This window comes from Gymnodraco acuticeps, unplaced genomic scaffold (assembly GCF_902827175.1).
Source record: "Gymnodraco acuticeps unplaced genomic scaffold, fGymAcu1.1, whole genome shotgun sequence".
In the NCBI taxonomy this organism is placed as follows: Eukaryota; Metazoa; Chordata; class Actinopteri; order Perciformes; family Bathydraconidae; genus Gymnodraco; species Gymnodraco acuticeps.
Window position 1 is genome coordinate 8,111,242 of NW_022991154.1, and position 20,001 is coordinate 8,131,242.

Genomic DNA, 20,001 nt, shown 5'->3' on the forward strand with positions numbered 1-20,001 from the left:
ATGGACTCATGTTGAATGATGTGCGTTATCAGGTGGAGCCAAGTAAATGGAGCTAATAACGTAAAGCTCTGCTCCCTGACACACGCAGTACCTTTTGTGTCAGGGCTTTTTTCATTCTGTTAAAAGGTAGGGCTTGTGTTAGTTTGGTTCGGTCCAATGCCATTTATTAAAAAATGTCTTGCACATAGCAGACCAAAAGAGTGGGTGTAGTTTTAAGGACTTTATTATTTTGAACTGCTTTTATGTAAACATGGTGCATAGTCCTTAAAAAGTTGTGTTGAATGAAATGAGCATGGCAGGTATCAGGGGTAGGATCTTTAGAGCTAAATGTCAAGTCAACAGACTTATGAATGAACATAATTCATTTATCATATTTTAAGCGAAAATGCCAAATTGGTAATTGTGCGAGTTTTGTAAATGTGAAGCTTGGTTCTGTTCTGTTTTACATTATTTTAAATTGAATAATGAAGATTTCAGTTCAGGGCAATTGTGATGAGCATTTTTCACTCATTTCTGACACTATAAACAAAACTAATTGTCAGTTGCAGACAGAAACAATTATAAAAAATTAGCACACAAAATTAGATTAAATTATATGAATAATGTCAGTAAAAGTATTCATTTGAAATAATTCATTTAGAAATGTAAGGGCACATTTAAGTCCTACCTTATAACTTTAAAATTTAAATTAAAAAAAGCTTTAACTGGGATAATTGTCAGGCTCAGTTTATTAGCCACTAATGGCTTTTCTAATTGAAATATTTTGTAGAGAGAAATTAATTAGAATACATTTCAAGTTGCATTACTGTCAAAATGCTAGTTTATTAATCAAATACCATTTTTGTAATGCTTCCTTCTTCTACGTACTGCCAGGTACAGGAACAACTGAAATAAATAAATGCTGCAGTCTCTTTAATCGTAGTCAAACAAAGCCAATATAAGTTTGATTGAAGGAACAAAGATGGAAGTAAAAAAAGGAGAACAGTCCAAAGCGAGCCCTGAAGGAAAAGATGTGGAGCTACAGTTTGTCAGTGGCTAGCTGCTAAGCTAATGTTTGGGTACAGTTCAGAGTGTCAGGCTGCTGGTGTGTGTGAGAGCGGACAGGAAGTGAGCGTTACTCCATGATGGTTCTGTAGATCACAGGCTCGATGTAGTCCCCTCTGTAACGCGAGTTGATCACTCTCTGTCTCTTTGACTTCTTGATGATCTCCTTCTCCTCGAAGATGCCATCGAATCTCATGTCGGACGCTTTAGACTGCGAAGACAAACACACATTAACACACTTTCTTTCCTTAACTCTTTCTCTGTTAAATGGATACACTAGATTAGACAGAAATGTTAGCTGGATTCAGGACTGTGTGTGTGTGTGTGTGTGTGTGTGTGTGTGTATGTGTGTGTTCTTTGGGTCGCACTCACCAGTCTTGACTTGACTCTCTTTGGGAGTTCCTCATCCAGAGCATAGACGTCGTCTCTCTTTGCCGTTAGCTGAGACCCATCCTCAAATTCCACCTACAGCCCAAAATGCAGCACACAACGCAGTCAGAGAAATGTCATATTCATATGTCAAATATCTCCTTCCAACCATAATAAGTAAAGATAAGGAGAGAACACTAAACACCTATTTGTATAAATAATGATGAGTGTAACTGCTAGAAAAGCAATACAATGAAAAGGCCCTATTATGCTTTTTGGAGTTTTCCCTCTCCTGTAGTGTTCTATAGGTTTGTGTGCATGTAAATGGTCTGCAAAGGCTAAAATCCCAAAGTTCTCTCCAGAGGGACTTTCTCTCCCACACACTCCCCCTACTTCATTTGAATCCTTTGTTTACTTCCCTAACATATTGACATCACTATGTACTTGCGCTTCTATTGGCTGGCGCTCCAACACATTGTACGTGATTGGCTAAGGGGCGGGACGTTTCCGACACATATCAAAGTGGTTGACCAATCACAACAGAGCCGGCCAGCTAACCAATCAGAGCAGACTGGGCTCTGGTTTCAGACAGAGGGTGAAAAGAGGTGCTGCAGCACAGGCAGTGTGAGAACAAGAAAGAGCTTTATGAACATTAGAGCATGGAGACATGTCTCAGTTTACTACTTCCGACTCCCTTATTTCAAAATCAAAGTTTTTGTAAACGTGTTTTGGTGAGACGGGTGAAATACAAGCTGAAGAGATTTTCGTGTTTCATTCCACAACATAAAATCAGCAGTAAAATCCCCAATTGTGAATGTTCAAAGCTTCTACGTACCATACAAGCAGTTTCTGACAGAGCATGACCACCTTTAGCTTAGCGACTGTGATGTCATTTGTTTATAGCCTAAAGTTAGCTTCTTCTGGTGATTGCATCACGCTTAACAAAGTGGTGTTAATATTTGGAGATTATTCCTGCTGAACAAAACTTTTAAGTCTCATAAATGTGTGTTTGGCACAGCTCTTATTTTCTGCAATATTCTGAAATACCACACACGATGTTAACTTCCAGGTTGGCCTACAGAAAACACTCCTCCTCTCTTTTGTGGAAAGTAACATATTAGGTGTGAAGTGTGAGCAGCCGCCGGTCCCTTTAAAGACTGCAGTGATTCTGCTTGCACAGGGCATTCCAAAGACAGGAGGTACAGGGGCAGTTTCAGGAGGCATTCAGAGGCAGCCCTTAAATAAAACAAACATATGCAACTCTATTGTAGAATCATTTGTAAGATGAAGACTGTTTTGTGCTGGCAACTATATTCTACATGTTACAATTGAGTCTGTATTTAAGTTTGACTTAATAACAGCTATTCAAGCTTTGTGAAAACAGCATCTTACCAGGTACATGTAGATGGCACGCGACGCCACAAATTTGGCCCCATACACCAGGCCGTCTGTCCATCGCACCTTAACCTCCTCACCCTGAGGAGGGGGCCCAAGCTGGGCACAGTCTCGGTTCTGAAAAGCCAAACACAGAGTTCTGAGCATTTGCAATCACACATCATCTCATGTCTTACATTGGAAACACAATGCTACACATTAACGTCAGTGCAGTACAACAAATAATGTCCAGAAGAAAAACTCAAAGTTAAACATGCATATCTAAAAGGGCAACAATCTGCGCTATAGGTAAAAACATACCAAAGTTCATAATAACAGATTGGATGTTCTTTAACAAAGAATATCCAGATTTCTACTCCCTGTCAGTCCTTTTAGAGTTGAAACGTTGACAAGATAAAGATGAGTTAGTGAGACTTACCACGATGTCTTGGGGGAAGAGATTGTCACTGAAGGAACCATCGTCAAAGTTGACTTCGTAGAAGGTCTCTTTAGTCAGCTGCACCACGTCACACTGGTAGTAGCGGCCGTTCTTGTGCTTGCAGATCACCTTCTGTCCCACCGTCAGCTCATGCATGGCTGCTTTATTGCGCTGCAAGAGAAGATTTAAGAAAACATATCTTTATGAACGGCTTATGTTGATGCTACTTTTGTAGTACCTGACATTTGGTTGCACTGCACTGTACAACAAGGGAAACAAAGGGTCACATGGGTTATCTCCATCACAGCAGTAACACAGATGTGGTTTGGTAGCATTGGGAATGCATCCTTTTGGTCAGCTCAAACCCCAGGAAGTGGGCTGGGCATTGAAGCCAAACGGTGGTACTGCCATGTCAGTCTGTGAAAATACTTGTTCCGCATCGACTGACTTTACATTGGAAAAGACTTATTTTTATATCAGCACTTATTTATTTTTGTAGCTAAATCAACATCCCTGTTTGACACTTGATTAGTCCTTCTTTAAATCATGACCTTCTTAAACGTTCATGCTGACACATGCTTAAAAGGGGATGACCAAATGAAACTCACTGTACTGAATAACAGATTCCTCTGATACATGTGGGATAATGTACACAACTCAACTAAATATACAACATCGGTCAAGTCCTTTTAAGGAATTTTGATGAGAACATTTGAATCTATTCTACCTTTAAAGAAAAAGAGACATCAGAAGCTCCTTACCTCAATCTGAGTGGGCCCTTTGTGTCGACAGCAGGTAACGTGGACTACAAAGGGCCATTCATCAGGCTGCATGAGCACCCCTGCAGCCTGGGCACAGGTGGGGTGGTAGGCAGTGGGGCAGCGGCCATGAGAGCACTGCACACAGCAGCCAGACGCCTTCTTCATCCGCTTCTTACAGTAGTAGCACTTCTGTCAGAGATTAAAACACAGGAGCCAAGGCTGAGGAAACTGCAATGGATTCGAAATGATTCAATTAAGGCGAAATGTACATATCTTTGATCTACTGTGTGAACTACTAGAGAACAGGTCATTACTCCTCCACGCCTTGTTTAGCAATCAGCCTTCAATGATCTGAGCTGCTTATTATTTGAATACCAGCTTTCAATTGAGAATGTAACGGTAGCTTTTGCATTACAACGCTGACGTTGTTATTTTCACTCACCAGTTTGAACCTCTGCAAAGGGATTCCACTTAGATCCACAGGACTTCTTTCAGTGATGTTGACAAAGCGTGCCTCCAGCACAGCAACTGTACACAGCACATGTACCCACCTGCAACAAACCAAAACATGCGCACATATTGTTTATGGTTCTTTAGTTATGTGGCATTGTAAGAAAACCTTTTTCATCTTACAACATTTTTGATCATTGTTGGCGTTTCTTGAAGTGGTCAAATCCTGCAACGTTGGTAACCGACCAACGTGCGTCCCTACACGATTCATATTTTTGAATATTGTTGGCCGTTAAGTGGTTTAAATATCTTAGAGCTGCTTGAGAAAAAACATGATCAAAGTGCAGATGATTAAAACTAGCTGTACTTCACCCATCCTGACAACTTACTTGTTGTTGTTGGCTTTCTGCAAGGCTCCACCTCTCAGCGAACACAAACAGCAATTCTGCAAAAAAGACCATGTCATCAATCGATTGCTAACCATAAGAGTCCTGATCTTTTCAGGTTTGTAGCTTCAATCCAAAACTCAAGAGAGTAGTAAACAATTATTGTTGTCAGACTCCTAGATGTTGTGTTTAACGCAGGGTTTCTGTTGCCAGCAGCAACATGAGCCGCAGCTTATTTAGACCATGTTGAGGAGGTAATACATCAAAGAATCCTGTAACCATGGAAGCCTCTGTCCCTAAACTGAACCTGAGGGATTGACATTTAAATCAAATAAAAAAACAACTCAACTTTAATAATCTAGTATCCTATATTTATGTTTTTGTTTCTATTTGGAGAAGATTCAGTTCATTATAGAGTATATTTTCATATTGTGTATTGGATACTCTAAAGATATACATGTTTCTACTGTTTCTATGTATATATTTACATTTGTATTTGATTCTATTTGTACTCATGTGTAATGCTTCTGAACGTGCTGCTATAACAAAACAATCCTAATTCGGGATCAAAATAGTATATCTAACATAATCCAATTGAATCGAAGAGGAAAAAAACGTCTCTTAAGCTTACTTCCAATCCATTGAAGATGAGCTAAGGGATCCTCCATTTCCTGCTCTACTTACTGTTTCATCATGTGACACTGTGCAAGTGAGCCTCTACATTTAAAGCACAAACACCTCAGTTCCAAAATGTACCCATGTGCTCAGTGCAGCCTCACTCTATACTAATTATTGGACTCTTACACAAACTTCAACGTGTTTGATGTCATTAGACATCAAGGGGTGTAAGGGGTTAAGGTTAGGGTTAAACATATTGGCAGCACTAGATGAGGACACTGAGAAAAAGTAGGCTCAAGTGTAAACAATGTAAGCCTTGTTGATAAAAGGGCAGATTTGATTCAAACATGTGTATCATCATTTGGGATGCTTGATTTGTGAAGAGCCACTTAGGCAACTAGCAAGAGGGCTCCATGGAAACAACAGAGCAACATGTTTTGGTTCACTGACCTCATTCATGGCGTTGGCCTTGCAGCGCGCACATTTCCACTCCTTGCTCACACTGGCTGGATCCACACCGTAACAGCCTAAAATATATAAACACAGACTCAGTCAGACACACTAGTGTAATAGCTGAGACATTATGACGTTTTGTTAGTGCTGCCATCCACAGACAGCATTTGGTCATGCACCAAAATGGAGAAAATTAGAATAATAATAATAAGGTCGGCAGGGTTGGGTCACGTGTGCACAGGGTATGTTATTTTTATTTTATTTAGCCTTTATTTATACAGGTGTAGATCTCATTGAGACACAAGGTCTCATTTTCAAGAGAGACCTGTCAGTGGTAACACTACCACACAAAGTTACAGACAGACAGGACACTAAACACAGAGGCAACACTAAAATACAACATCGTCAAAAAGTAGTCATTAAAATCCATATACAGCAGTCAGATATAGCAGGTGCAAACACCCACAGATGATTTCTCCAGCTTTTTTAAAATGAGTTTAAAATCCGTGATGGGTATCAAAGTGGTCAGCTTAAGTTCCTGCTGAAGTGTGTTCCAGGTCGAGGGGGCAGAGTATGATATGGCTTTTTTCCCAAGCACCGTGCGTACTGAGGGGACGGACAGAGTGATGTAATGTTGAGATCTTAGTCTATAGCTGTACTGTTTGTGTGATATGTAAGTGGATATGTAGAGGGGCAGCAGTCCAAGCATAGCAGTATAGATGAGTTTGTACCAGTGCAGTGATCTGCGCATTGATAATGTTGTCCAGTTGACTAAAGCGTACAGCGTGCAGTGGTGTGTGAGGGGTTTACAGTTGGTTATGAACCTCAGAGCCCCATGGTAGACAGCGTCCAGCAGATGAAGGGAGTGAGCTGAGGCGTTCATGTACACAACATCCCCGTAGTCCAAGAGCGGCACAAATGTGGCAGCTACAAGCCGTTTCCTCGCACTTGTGGAGAAGCAGGCCTTATTTCTAAAAAAGAATCCCAGCTTTAATTTCAATTTCCTTAAGAGATTGTCAATGTGTGGTTTGAAGCAGAGATTTTCATCTATGGTGATGCCTAAGTATCTGTAGGTGTTAACAGCTTCAATGGGGTTATGCTGTGCAGACATGATGCAGGGAAGAACAGTTGGTCACTTTTTCTTATTGGAAAACAACATGACTTTTGTCTTATCTGAATTTAACACCAACCTGAGGTGGAACAGATGTGACTGAAAAGTGTCAAAAGCAGACTGCAGACGTTCAAATGCAAGCGCAACAGTGCTAGCACAACAGTATCATCTGCATATAGATGTACAGACGCATCCATACTTTGACCCACATCATTTATATAAATAGTAAAAAGGGTCGGTCCCAAGATCGAACCTTGAGGAACGCCTCTGGGCACATTAAGAAAGCTTGAGGAGAGACCGCTGAATTGTACACATTGCTTGCGATTTGAAAGATAGTTTGCAAACCAACCAACAGCTTGGTCAGACAGGCCTATATGGGATAACTTCTGGCACAGAATGCCATGGTCCACAGAATCAAATGCCTTGGATAAGTCTATAAAAAGGGCAGCACAGTAGCTCTTTGCGTCCAAGCCTTCAACAATGTCATTCACTACTTTCAAAGCAGCCGTTACTGTACTGTGCTGCTTCCTAAAGCCTGACCGGTGAGGAGATAGAATGTTGTTCAAGCTTCAATATTCTTTGATTTGATCATTCACCAGACTTTCAAGTACTTTAGCTAAAATAGAGAGCTTGGAAATTAGTCTGTAATTATTCATCACCATGGGATCACCACCTTTCAATAAGGGGAGAACATTTGCAGTTTTCCAAACATCTGGAATGACATTGCTTGTTATAGAAAGATGAAAAACATGACAAAGTGGTTTGGCTATAATATCTGCAGCTAGCCGTAGGAAATAAGGGGGGAGATCGTCCGGACCTGCTGATTTGTTGGGGTCTAGGCCCTTTAGAGCCTTACAAACCTCCCCAACATTGAAGGGGTTGAAGGAGAAAGTGTGGCTGCTGGAGGCATGACTGGTGGTGATGGAGGGAGATGATTTACCAAAAGATATTGTGTCAAACAAGGAACTGGAGGCAATACAATGTTTATTAAAACAATTAAGCATCTCTGTCTTATTTGACACAGGGGTGGAGTCAACAACAATGTACAGTGTTGGGACTAACGCGTTACAAACCAACGCGTTACTGTAACGCAACTACCTTTTGCGGTTACTAATAACGTTACTAGTTACCTATTCCCATTCAGTAACGCCGCTATAGTTACTGTGATTTAAATGGGTGCGTTACTGCGTTACATTATGTGATGGAACTGAACCGAATCTCCCTGCGGATGTAACTTACAGGCGAATACAGCGATGTCCTCTCATAGTACCATGGAAAAGTGAAAGTGACCAGAGAGGAGTGATGATTGGTTAACAAGGGGTAACATTTCAGGGTAAGCCAATCAGAGACAGAGTTGGGCGGGTCTTGCCTTATGGGGAAAAGCATCTCAAGGTATTACTTATAAGGCTGAAAGCACCTCTTCTTAAGTTTATCCACCATTATTGATTTTGTTTATGCGAAATGGCCAGATGTGAGGTCAATTATTTCACTGTTAGTTTGTTTTTGTGAGGCTGAAAATAGTTTGTTTGTCTTCAGTGTCAGTCTGACAGTTTATTATTTATTTAATTGTTACTGCCAAAAGAGTGTAGTTGTTGTTATTTCATATTGCACTACAACTGCACTACTTAGAACTTGATTGTTGAGGCTATAAAGATCCCTGTCAAAATGTCTAAACATATCTTTTGTGTTTTATTGTTCCACTACATTTCATAATGATAATTGCTACAATGATGGGGAGTTGTCTTTTCTCTTACTGTGCCACAGAGCAACACAATAACTTGTATTTGTATTGTTATTATTTTTAAAAGTAAAGTAAAGTAACTTGTTACTTTTATAATTTAGTAACTAATAAAGTAACTAGTTACTTTTTTGAGAACAATAACTATAACTAGTTACTTTTTTTAAGTAACTTGCCCAACACTGATGTTATATGATATAACTGTGGAGATGCAGTACTCACTGGTGTGAACCCGGATGCTGCACTGAGAGCAGCTGATGAGGAGGCTGGTTCCGTCTTCCTCTAGATGAGGCGTTACGGGCGGCTCCTCACACTCAGAGTCCTCCTCTGTGGTGGTGGTGAAACACATCTCTGGGATCAGTGGTTTGGTCCGCATGCCCCCCCCAGGAACCATGACAGGACTGTCCACAATGCTGGCACATTCCGTCTGCCAGCAAGCACAGAAACATAGAGCTTACAACACAGTAGATAATATGAATATGGACAAAAAAAACACCTACTGGTCTACATGAAAGTTGGGTTGGTGCTAACAATTATGTACAAATAGCTACGTCAGCTAAATAACACGTAATGTAATGTTGTATGAAAGTGCAGGGCTGAATGATGTCTTCAAAGTTATGTAAAAAAATAGTGATGCACTAATAAATATTGAATTGAATGACTTTTTCTCTCCATAGGATGTGCTCTAAATGTTGGCGGTGAGTGGATCTTACCTGCTGGTATGTGTAGAACAGCATGCAAATGGAGCAGTATGGAGGTTTGGATTCCATGCGCTGGTTGTACTCCTTCTCTTTCTTCAGGTTGGGGGGTCTGTTCTGCCACAGGTGAGCCAGAGGTTTAGCCCAGCTCTCCCCCTCCAGACCACCCTCCTCTACCCGGGGGGCCTCCTCTGGAACCTCTGAGGGACAAACAAGCCCAATAGCAATGTTTGACTACACAGATTTAAAAGTACTTTGAGGATATTCGCTTAACCCATTTCTACAAATAAAATGCTCAGACAATATGAAGATGAGGCCTTGCCACTAACCTTCATCACTCATGCCGTCCTTTATGAGTGGATGGTGGCCTGGAAGCTGTCCCAGGTCATTCTCTTCCTCTTCATCTCCAGTTGCCTCTCCGGCCCCCCGCTGAGGGACACACCACTGTTAGTATCAGCATCCAGGCCGGCTTTACACAAGACCACCCTGGTATATTTTTATCTTTTGCCCTGTGCAGCAGTGGGGTGGACCTTCAGGGCTCTGGACTGAGTAGAGCATGTTTTACACAACAAGCCTTTAACCGCTGATGCTTATTGGCTGGACTTTTGCTGCTGAATGCGGGACATAACCACGTAACAACTAAAGTATCTTTTACTTCCCTGGAATCAATGATTCAATTAATTGCAGACAGGGGCGCCGACAGGGATTTTGGGACCCATGAAAAGATATCACATTGGTTACTTACATTTTTTTTTCTTAATGTTCTAAAATAGTTTGGGCCCCTGTCAGTCACAGGCCCTTAGAATCGACCTAACTTTTCACCCCTTACGGCGCCCCTGATTGCAGGCAGCACTTCAAGCAATTGGACTGTTATGAACAGGCAATGCATTCAAACCTACCACACAGTTAATATTCAATGTCTTTTTTTTGTGTCTTGTTTCTGCACTTCTGTGATTCTGTCTTAATGCATCAAGGACTGTGTCCTGATTAGACATGAGATTAATCGTCTCCTTCTTTGTTTTAACTGGCATCTAACTCATCTGAGCATCCTTAGGCGCTTTCACACCGGAGTACTTTTCCCAGGAATAGTTCCGATAGTTCCTGGGATTTTGCGTTCACACCAAAAAGATCTAGAACTTTTTTTTGCGAACCTTTCCCCCCTTTTTCAGTCCCTGCTAGAGAGGTGGTACTTTCCTGGGGAGAAAAAGTTTACAATTTCTGATTGGCTGGGCGAATTGCAAACCACGCCCCGTAAAACTCTGACAAGTTTTTGGGAAGCCGCCATTTTATTTGCTGGCATTAGCATTATTAGCATTAGCATTAGCCCAGCGCACCAACGGAGAGAGAATAACTTATGGCAACACAAAAGAAAACATGGGAATGGTGGAGTGATGAGGAGGTGTCGGCGTTCTGGCGATTTACTAGGAAGGCTTCAGTAGAAGCTGCTGGGAGTCACAGCAGCTTCTACTGAAGCCAGTCCCTAACTCCGGGGACTCCCGGCCGGGGACTTCGGGTGGCAGTATACGCCGTGAAGTTGTTTGCGGCCTGCCAGTAAACCCAAAGCAGAAGAAGAAGTGACGTCAGCGGCTCCCTCTGGGACTTATTCTGGTGTGCACGCGATTTACTAGATAGTTCCAGGAAATAAGAGTTCCTGGGTAGTAGTACTGGTGTGAAAGCGCCTCTTGAAACCAATTGTTTGAAATAATGTTAACAATAAAGTGAACAATACTTGGCTAATACATGTGTTAAGTTTGTCAACTTACTGCTTTGCAAACATTTCTGTAGTCATTCTCAATCTCATTGTCACTGTCCTCACTCGTCCTCTCCTCCTTCGGGGGGGGCTCTCCCTCTGCGTAGTCTCCCTTGGCGTAGCTGTGTACGTGCAGGACGTCCGCGGGGCTCAGCGTCCTCTGGAACGCTTTGTGTGGCGGGCTGCAGCTGCCCCCCCACTGACTCTCCTCCTCAGAGCAGAGACCCGCCCCCTGGCTCTCAATGTGCTCTGATGGACAGCTGTTTGCAGCTGGCACACCGTTCTTCTCTTTTTTCATAATGCTTTGTCTGTTGGGAGTTTTCTTAGCCCTGGGTCTGGATTGGGATTTAATCTGAGGCTTGGCTTCTTTCTCCTTCTTAGGCTCTGTCTTGACTTTTACTGTGTCTGTAAGAATAACATAGAAATGACCAACATTATTGCATCTACTGGTACACCAAGATCCTCCTAAAAAACGGTCACAGGTCGTTGGCTCAGTATCTTCCAGGTCATTACTTCCTTTACAACAACAAATGAAATGAAGCTAGGAGAATGAGCTGTCGGTAAAGATGCAGTTTGACCCTAATGCCCTTTGTCCTGAGTGAACTGTACTGTACCTTTATTGGGCTTCACAGAGACTTTAGTGGGAGTCTCCTTGCGTGACAGCTTGGCCTTCTTTGGCTCCACCTCCTCAGTCTCCTCCATCGTCAGCTCAGGTTTGATACCTGCAGATGCTTTATCAGCTTCTAGCTGACGCTTTGTTCCAGTCTGAGGCTTTGGACTGATGCATGGAAAAAAACTGTTAAGACATGCACTATGACTCAAGGGGAAGCACTGCTTCCAATACAGCGTGTGAAGAACAAATCTTTCACACACAATCTTCATTTTATGCAACATTATCCTTCTATTCCACAACATTTTGGAGGCAAAACGTTGTACTTTCTACGCCACTACAGTATTACTAGATTTACCTAAGTAAATGATCTGAAGACAGAAACAATGTACTTATTGATATAATGCTGAAGTGCATTTTAACAGAGATATGATAACTAAGCTTAGAGAAAAGTTAAACAACTACACAGTTAAGGACCAAGATTTTTGGAACAACACAGAAAAGGTATTTCAAAAATCTTAACATGGGATTTGCTGTATAAATATGCCCAAGAATACTTTAAATAAAGAACCATTGAGAAAGGAATCTGGTATTTCATAAGTAATTCACATCCATAGTAGAATAGTAGAATTGGTGGATTAAATGCAGACCTTTTGTCCTCCAGGATGGGACTAGTGGGCTCCTCAGACACAGCTTCAGTGGGAGTCTCTTTTGAAGGTTCGCTGATGTCTTGTTCCAGAAGCTCAGTGGCCTCAGGAGTGACTTTGGAGTGGTCGATGGGAGCGGTGTCTTTCCCTGCCTTCCACAGCTTGTAACGGTCGGGCTGAAATTTGCGTACGAACACGTCCATGGAGATCTTCACCATGTCCTGTCGGCACGAACACTGGGAGGAACACACATATCTATATTTGAGTCAAGGTTCAAAACATGGTACAAAACAATGCTTTGAAAACAGTTGAACTCACTATTGGGGTTGAAAGTGTTCTCTTAACACCCTGCTTAGATGAATACTAAATTCTGATTGCCCAAATTGGACATCTCTAGGGATAGCAGACCGCTTGCTAAGGACATTCTGATCAAGGACTATGTGCAGTCACATCAATCCGGAACTAGAAGTCTGGTCAATCTAACGTTGGCACATGACTTTCATTTTCTGTGAATCCATCAGATAACACAATGAAATACTTAAAAAATAATAATATTGGTTACTTAGGCCCTTTACTTAGATTTCTTTTATATTTGCAGAACTCACTTTTTTTTTTTTTTTAAGGTTTCAATGTCATAGCAAGCTTATAATTAGTACTTATAGTAATATGTGTATTATCCACTATGAACACCTACCAATCACCTTAATAAATCAATAAACCACATAAGTAAACCAGAGTGAATCCATGCTGTATCGCAACAGTGCATTTTATTGCTAAAAACCATTTTTCTTTATTTAAAACAATAAGAGCACACTGTTATTCAGGATAACGTGATGAACAAATCAATCCTCCAACTGCTTTCAAAGAAACAAACTACGGCTAAATGTTTCAACAAAATAATGTGACATAATGAACCTCAATCCCTGCGCATCCCAGGAGCTGAAGCCTTTGTGATTATGTCATAGATTATGATTCACTGCTGTTTACATTGTATTTAATTTGTTGCTTACCAGTGTCGCCTGTTTGCCGTAATCGATCCATCGCTGGGTGGCAAAGTTGGTCGACTCAGCACAGTTGAAGCCATGGTTGAAACCAGCATGATAACCAAAGGGGAACGTCACAATGAACTGCCCAGTCACCTGAGTCACCTGAATAATAAAAATAACACAGAATTACAAGATCAGATATACCATTTTACATAATGTTTTCATATCATTATCATCATACTGTAAATGCATGTTTGTTAAGCATTTTGCTGTTATACTGTATGTTGTAAAGGATTATGTACAGCACAAAGTAAATAAAAGATCACCTTCTCAAATGGTATGCCATATTTTTTCAGGATTGAGGGTGAAATTAATGTCATCTTGTGGCGCAGGAAGGCTTCACAGCTCTGGGCATTCCCTGGAAAGAAACCTGGAAATACAAGACGCAACACACACAACATCAGTGAAGACGAGCCTCTCTGGGTCTGTCGTTTATTTGAAGTATTGTATGTGAAACAAGGTACTTTCCACATGGTATAGAGGTTTACTGAAAGCAGATTAGACTTCCTCTTTGAAACAACTCAGCATGACACGCTGTGGCTTGTGGCACACAAGGGTGAGTAACTATAGTGTAAATGATCCATTTGCACCACATAACATAACACATAACGAGTGTGTTATACACATTATAATCCATGTATGGGTTTATGTGAGAACGCAACACTTACCCTTGGCGAGTCGTTCCAGTCTCTTCCCATGCTCTGGTGGGACAATATACCTGCAAAGAAACAAAAGAACAAGTATATTTACTGCGGCAATGACTTTGATATTAACAGCAGAATGTGGATGCCAATAACCTTGCAAAGTATCTAGCCTGTACTTTAGAGAATTTAGTTACAATCAGATATAATGCTAGAATGCTTTTATTACTAGCAAGCTTAATTACTGGAATGAGAATGAGAACTCCCATGTCTTAATGTCACTTCATTGATGCCTTTCAACTTTAGAACAGATTTGAAGATGCTTTAAAAAATATCCTTTAACTTTGGGATTCTAATCACCAAAGGTTTGTGTAGCACTTTTGTAATGCAACTGTTTATGAAAGACACTACACAAATACATGTAAGCAGTGAGAAGAGAGCAGAGGGCCATTGTGTGTGCAGCATTAAGGGTGTGTCAGTGACTGTACCAGGACTTTGGCTCTCCAAAGTGCAGGTAGTTGATGCTGTACAGATCCATGTCCTCTGTGTGCCACGCGAAGGCACTCTTCCACATCCCAAAATAGAGGTACGGTGTGTTCACTCCTTTGATCTTGACCCCACTCTCGTTCTCTACCGTGTCCAGAATGGTGTTGAGGCGGCCGATGTTCCACTCAGTCACATCCTGTAAAGGACAGATTAAGAGGCCGTTAATCGTAACGACAGTGACTGATACTGTCAAAAATGAAATGGCATTATCAACTATTACCACTCACTGGATCATACAGTGTTCCGCTGACATCAGCACCGTAAAGGGGGGGGTTGAAGGTCAGGTTCTTCCAAAACTTCCTCTCCAGCTCATCAACATCCACATATCGAGGATTGCAGAACCTACAATGAGAGGAGAGCTTGGTTGCTTTTCTAAATACCATACTATGCCAGGTTTTCAACATTATAGTATTATAGTTATTGTGGTAATAACATCACTCGATCGACTGTGTTTTATTATTACTACGTGAACTGACTTGTCCATGTTGGATGTCTTGCGGAACTCATGGACGGTCATTGGCTTCTTCTGGATGTTGTACTGTGTGAACAGTCCGGACTGGCCTGTCACTACCTGCTGAATGGGAGCAGGTATCACCAGGTCATCGATGTCATCATATGTTTTTCGAGGTTTCCAGCCTTTAGGTGGAATTACCTGCAAGATAAAAACAAGGTATCGGAATGAAAACAGATAAGTGTACTCAGAGCAGCAGAGTGAGGATTCTGTCAATGTGCTGATGGAATTAGTGCTGTGGAAATATATATAATATAGACCAAGTTTGCATCATTACTTCTTAGCTTGTTTTCTGAGCAGATGCAGCCAAGTAAAGCAACACAAATGAAGCGATGAAGAAACGGAGTTTTCTCTTTAAGTAATGAAAGAGACTCAATTCCCAATCCACTGCTACCCTATCCTACGCAGTTGCTTTCAGGAATAGCTCAGTACGTAGTGTCTGTGCCTGTGTGTGGTTCAGAGAGAGATATGATGATGCTCTCTGAGCTGACAGCTGTTGAGGATCCAAAGAGGTTGCTGACCATAACATATTATTGTATTTTGGCGATCAACTAGCAGAAATGTTCTCAAGAGGTAGTGTTCAAAATGTCCTGACAATCTCACCTGCAGTTTGTTTTTGTAAACGTTGCAGGCCTTGCACAAACAGAACACAGTAATCAGGGTGACTCTTGTGTATCATGTATAAGGGGAATATACATCACCAGATATCCCTATGCTCATGTAAACATTACATCCTGATAAAGATGATTTGTAACCAGAATTAGCTTCATAAACACGGTACTAATGTTGATGCAAAAGTATTCACAGATATTTGCTTACTTCTGCTGAAAGCATCAAGATATCTTAATCACAACACTTTATACAGTCGTACTCATCAACTACTTTATCACATAATAACAACAAATAAGGTCTATGTTGGGAAGACAAATGACATATATTTTCAATATCATTTAAATGAATATTACAGTATTTGTATAGTATTGTTATTCTTGATGCTAAGTTTTCTGTTATTATTTACAACAGGTGAAAGTGCTGTATAGCAGATTTCAGTGCACGTGTCCAGCAGAGTTCAACTGCTTTACGCCAGTGAAAAGGTGCAAGTCTGTAAGTCAGGATCAAAGTCAGTTGTGTCCCATGTTAGTAAGGGATGTATTGGAGTTACTTTATGCAGTTTTGTAGTATTGAATATCAAGTGGGTAGTGGACCGCAGGAGATGCGTTCTGGATGGAAATAACCTGCAGTAAAAATACAATTGACTTTCAAAGAAGATCACTCCGGTGAGTACATTGGGTCTTCACAAAAAGTCTGAACTAAGATAACCATTCAGAGAAGCCTAGGAACTAAATACATTGAATAAAGAGCCACTATAACATTGTATCGATCATAATTCGATGAAAAGACACATTTCTCCTAAGGGAGACAATAAAGTTTTATCTTATCTCTTATCTTATAATTACATACACAAATACAATAGACTCTTCTTACTTTCGCGATTCCAGCTTTGTGTGCTCCTTGTGACTCCATATAGGCGATGTATCGGCTGAAGTCCTTGAACTCCTCTTTGGAGGGGGAGAACGTCATTATCCTGGAGCCCACACTTTGGGCAGGCTTGTCTGTAGTCATCTTAGGCATTTTACTCTGACCTCAACTCTGTAGGAGGAAAACATGGACATGATCACCATGACGACTTAAAGTCACATGATTCACAGCATCTGGCTTCCTTTTATGTTCCATCACTTGAGAGTAACAGACTATTGGATCATATGTATTGACTCTTTGTTGGTAAAACTCCAAAAGTGATTGAAACAGTACCAGATATCATAATTACAGTTCCAAAGCTCCTTGTCAGATATGTGACACTTCTATTATGTTAGTGAATGCAACGCAATGATAACCTACAACTAAAAAACATGTACATATAGGATGTTAACCAAGATAGATTAGACTATATACAAATAAACACAACTTCAACAATATTGCAGCATTCTTAAAACCTGAACCGATTAAGCAAGCAAACCCTAAAGATGGTTCAACTTTCAACCTTTATCCAAAATAGTTTTTTCATTATCCTAGGTTCCCTCTTGGCCTCTATGCTACTAAACGCTGATCTCCAACTTAACCTATATCACAAGAGTATTTTCGTGGAGAGCGGACTAACTGAGAAGATGTTTAACTTACAGGCAAATATACTCTAAACTCTGTATTTACCATAGACTGGTATTTACTGACTTTACTAGTAAAACCCAGAATACTTCGGGGTTACGCCCACTGAGTCCGCCATGTAACTCTGATTGTGAACAACCATCATTTTTGATTGCAATTCTCAGCCTGTGATTGGTTGAAAACCATGTCTGTCTCGCACCGTGGCCCACTGACAGCGCTGTTCCTCCGAAAAATATATTGCTAACGTTACTGCACTAGCCTACATGCTAACTGCAAGATAGCTTGCTCTGCGTCTTAGGAATTAAAAGAGGGGTGAAACAAACACAAACCACTGCCATATTAGGAAATAAACATTAGTATACAATGCTGGGTGTTGTGTCAATTCACATAACCATTTATGGAAACAGAAGCAGCCGCAAAGTGTGTAGCGGACTGAGAGATCTGACAGCTGCCTTCGCTCTCCGTTAGCAAACTAGCAAACATGGCTTGTTGCTGACCGTCACTTTCTTGTGGCTAAACTTAAAGTTACTCATACTTTCCTACAAAGCAACTCATTTTAAAGTGTCAAACATTAACTTACACGTGCTGAAATGTACACGAGTTGTTTTTCTTAAAAAAGAAAGGTAGTAGAGTAGAAATACAGACAGCATAAATCCGGGTGGAAAAGACAGTCCTCCATTATTCCAGTGACGCATGCTCAGTGTGTGATTGTTTACATGGAGCCCAGCGGGAGGGGCTTCCGTAGTCCCCAGCCAATCACAACGCCTCTCCTCCAAACCATGCCTGCACCATTGTCAGTCTGTCAGAAATTAAACAATATTGACTGCATACATTTCCTTAGTCAAATGATTTGCGTATGAGCCCTTCACCCTAATTTGCTCCTGTCCTGTGGGTATTGTCCACACACAGTAATAACTGTTACATGTATAATATGTGTAATGTGTAATTGTAAAGCACTTTGAGTGCTTTGAAAAGTGCTCTAATATTTTTTTTTAATGAATTATTATTATTATTATTATTATTATTATTATTATTATTATTATTATTATTCTACTGTGATAGTTATCTTTGTGAATACAGCTATCCAGGCCAGTTATAAAAACCATAATACATATCAAGCAATTTGTTTAAAATTCAATTAAAATATCGAAATAGTCATATGCAGAAGCATTGTTCTTTGAATTATTTCTCCCTAAGGTGGTCTAGTTTAAGTCAAGTCCTCTTTTTACAGCCAAACACAATATAGTTTTTCTCGAACATTATAATATTTACAACCGTACAGTTTAAATAGTTCAATAACAATCGAATATTTTTGGCAAGGTTTCACTACATTCCTAATTTATATGATCTAAATATGTATTCTTGCAGATTTATGGGCCTACTTCTAAAGGATGTATTGTAAACCTTATCATGCTATATTTGAATAATATATTGTAGGGCCATACCTATATAAAACATGTCTGTGAAGTTTTTTTTTCAAATCACTAAACAGATCATGCATTTTAGCCATGCCTCATTTCGCTCTATTTGCTGTATTCCAGCCCTGTTTTTGCAAGGGCTGATTCTGTGGCAAATGAGCTGCAGCTGACCACGCCCCCCTGCAAAGGAGGGGGGCGAGGCACGAGCGTCATGTTACCATGCTGTTACCATGCTGTTACCATGCCACAGCAACCCCCCATTCCCCTGATAGGTGGAGAGTTGGCCATATAGGCGGAGCTCCTTGTTTCTGACGTCAGAGATATTTCAAATCTGTATCAGTCTGTATCAGATCCGTTGCAGCCCCGTTTTTAGAGATTTGGGTACGGAGGAAAAGAGAGAGGGTTTCTGCACAAATAGTGCGAGGTGGTTGCTATGCAACAACAATAACAGCTAGCGAACATATTAGACAGACAGCATTGTCGTCGTTTCGGTGCTTTTTTTTCTTCTGGAGATAGGCACTTCTCAATCCACTCCTCCATAGTAAGGCCACCCCGGTCGAAGTTAACCTTAAATGTTTCCATCTTAAGCTTTGTTAGTTAGTTAGTTTCGTAACGGACGTAATGTAACGGTTGTAGCTTTTCTCAGACGCGGAGGGATACTGACTTGTGAAAAGTAACTACAATTATACCCGGGATATACGCTCATTATATCACGGCTAAGAAACATCAGATTGCTTGATTTGATTTGTCCGTTTTATAAATATATACTAACTGTGCTTACCCCCCCTCCAAAAAAAAGTTCTAAATTAAACAAGTGAAGCCGTGGAGGGCGGTAGTTTATAAACCACAAGTAAAGCGAACGCTCCGCAAGGACACCAGGCCTCCTATTGATTGAGGGATTTTGACAGGGTTGTTGCACAAAATATCCGAGCGCGCATAGAAAAAATCTGAGAGCAGACATTTTCACGAGCAGCCTGAGTGCGAGGAGAAGGTTTTAAGCTGGAACACAGGAAATCTGTAAGCAGCAATATATCTGAGGTTAAGCGTACAGTTTGAGCAGAAGCAGAGCAAATCTAAGTGCAAGCAGGCACTATTTGAGTGTGAGGACATAAATACATATTCTGAACGTGAAATCAATAAAGTATGCTCTCAAATTTAAAGACCACGCTCTTGAATAAAGATAGGGAATAACCCCCATAAGGGTTGTGTTTTCTGACACTTGGTGAGT

General features: G+C 40.8%; 1 protein-coding gene across 1 annotated transcript; it reads right to left on the reverse strand.

The window, feature by feature from the left end:
• Nucleotides 1-405: 405 nt before the first annotated feature.
• kdm4aa (lysine (K)-specific demethylase 4A, genome duplicate a) lies at nucleotides 406-18,049 on the reverse strand. The gene is made up of 22 exons (XM_034237430.1): nucleotides 17,936-18,049; nucleotides 16,678-16,842; nucleotides 15,158-15,333; nucleotides 14,909-15,023; nucleotides 14,624-14,817; nucleotides 14,163-14,212; nucleotides 13,761-13,864; nucleotides 13,459-13,596; nucleotides 12,452-12,684; nucleotides 11,806-11,969; nucleotides 11,205-11,596; nucleotides 9,771-9,870; nucleotides 9,457-9,641; nucleotides 8,966-9,170; nucleotides 5,892-5,968; nucleotides 4,827-4,882; nucleotides 4,430-4,538; nucleotides 3,988-4,176; nucleotides 3,227-3,397; nucleotides 2,806-2,925; nucleotides 1,417-1,509; nucleotides 406-1,255 (listed from the first exon to the last, which is right to left on the reverse strand). The coding sequence occupies exons 2-22, from the start codon at nucleotides 16,822-16,824 to the stop codon at nucleotides 1,115-1,117; spliced, it is 3,159 nt and encodes a 1,052-aa protein (XP_034093321.1). The 5' UTR covers nucleotides 16,825-16,842; nucleotides 17,936-18,049; the 3' UTR covers nucleotides 406-1,114.
• Between the last annotated feature and the right edge of the window lie 1,952 nt (nucleotides 18,050-20,001).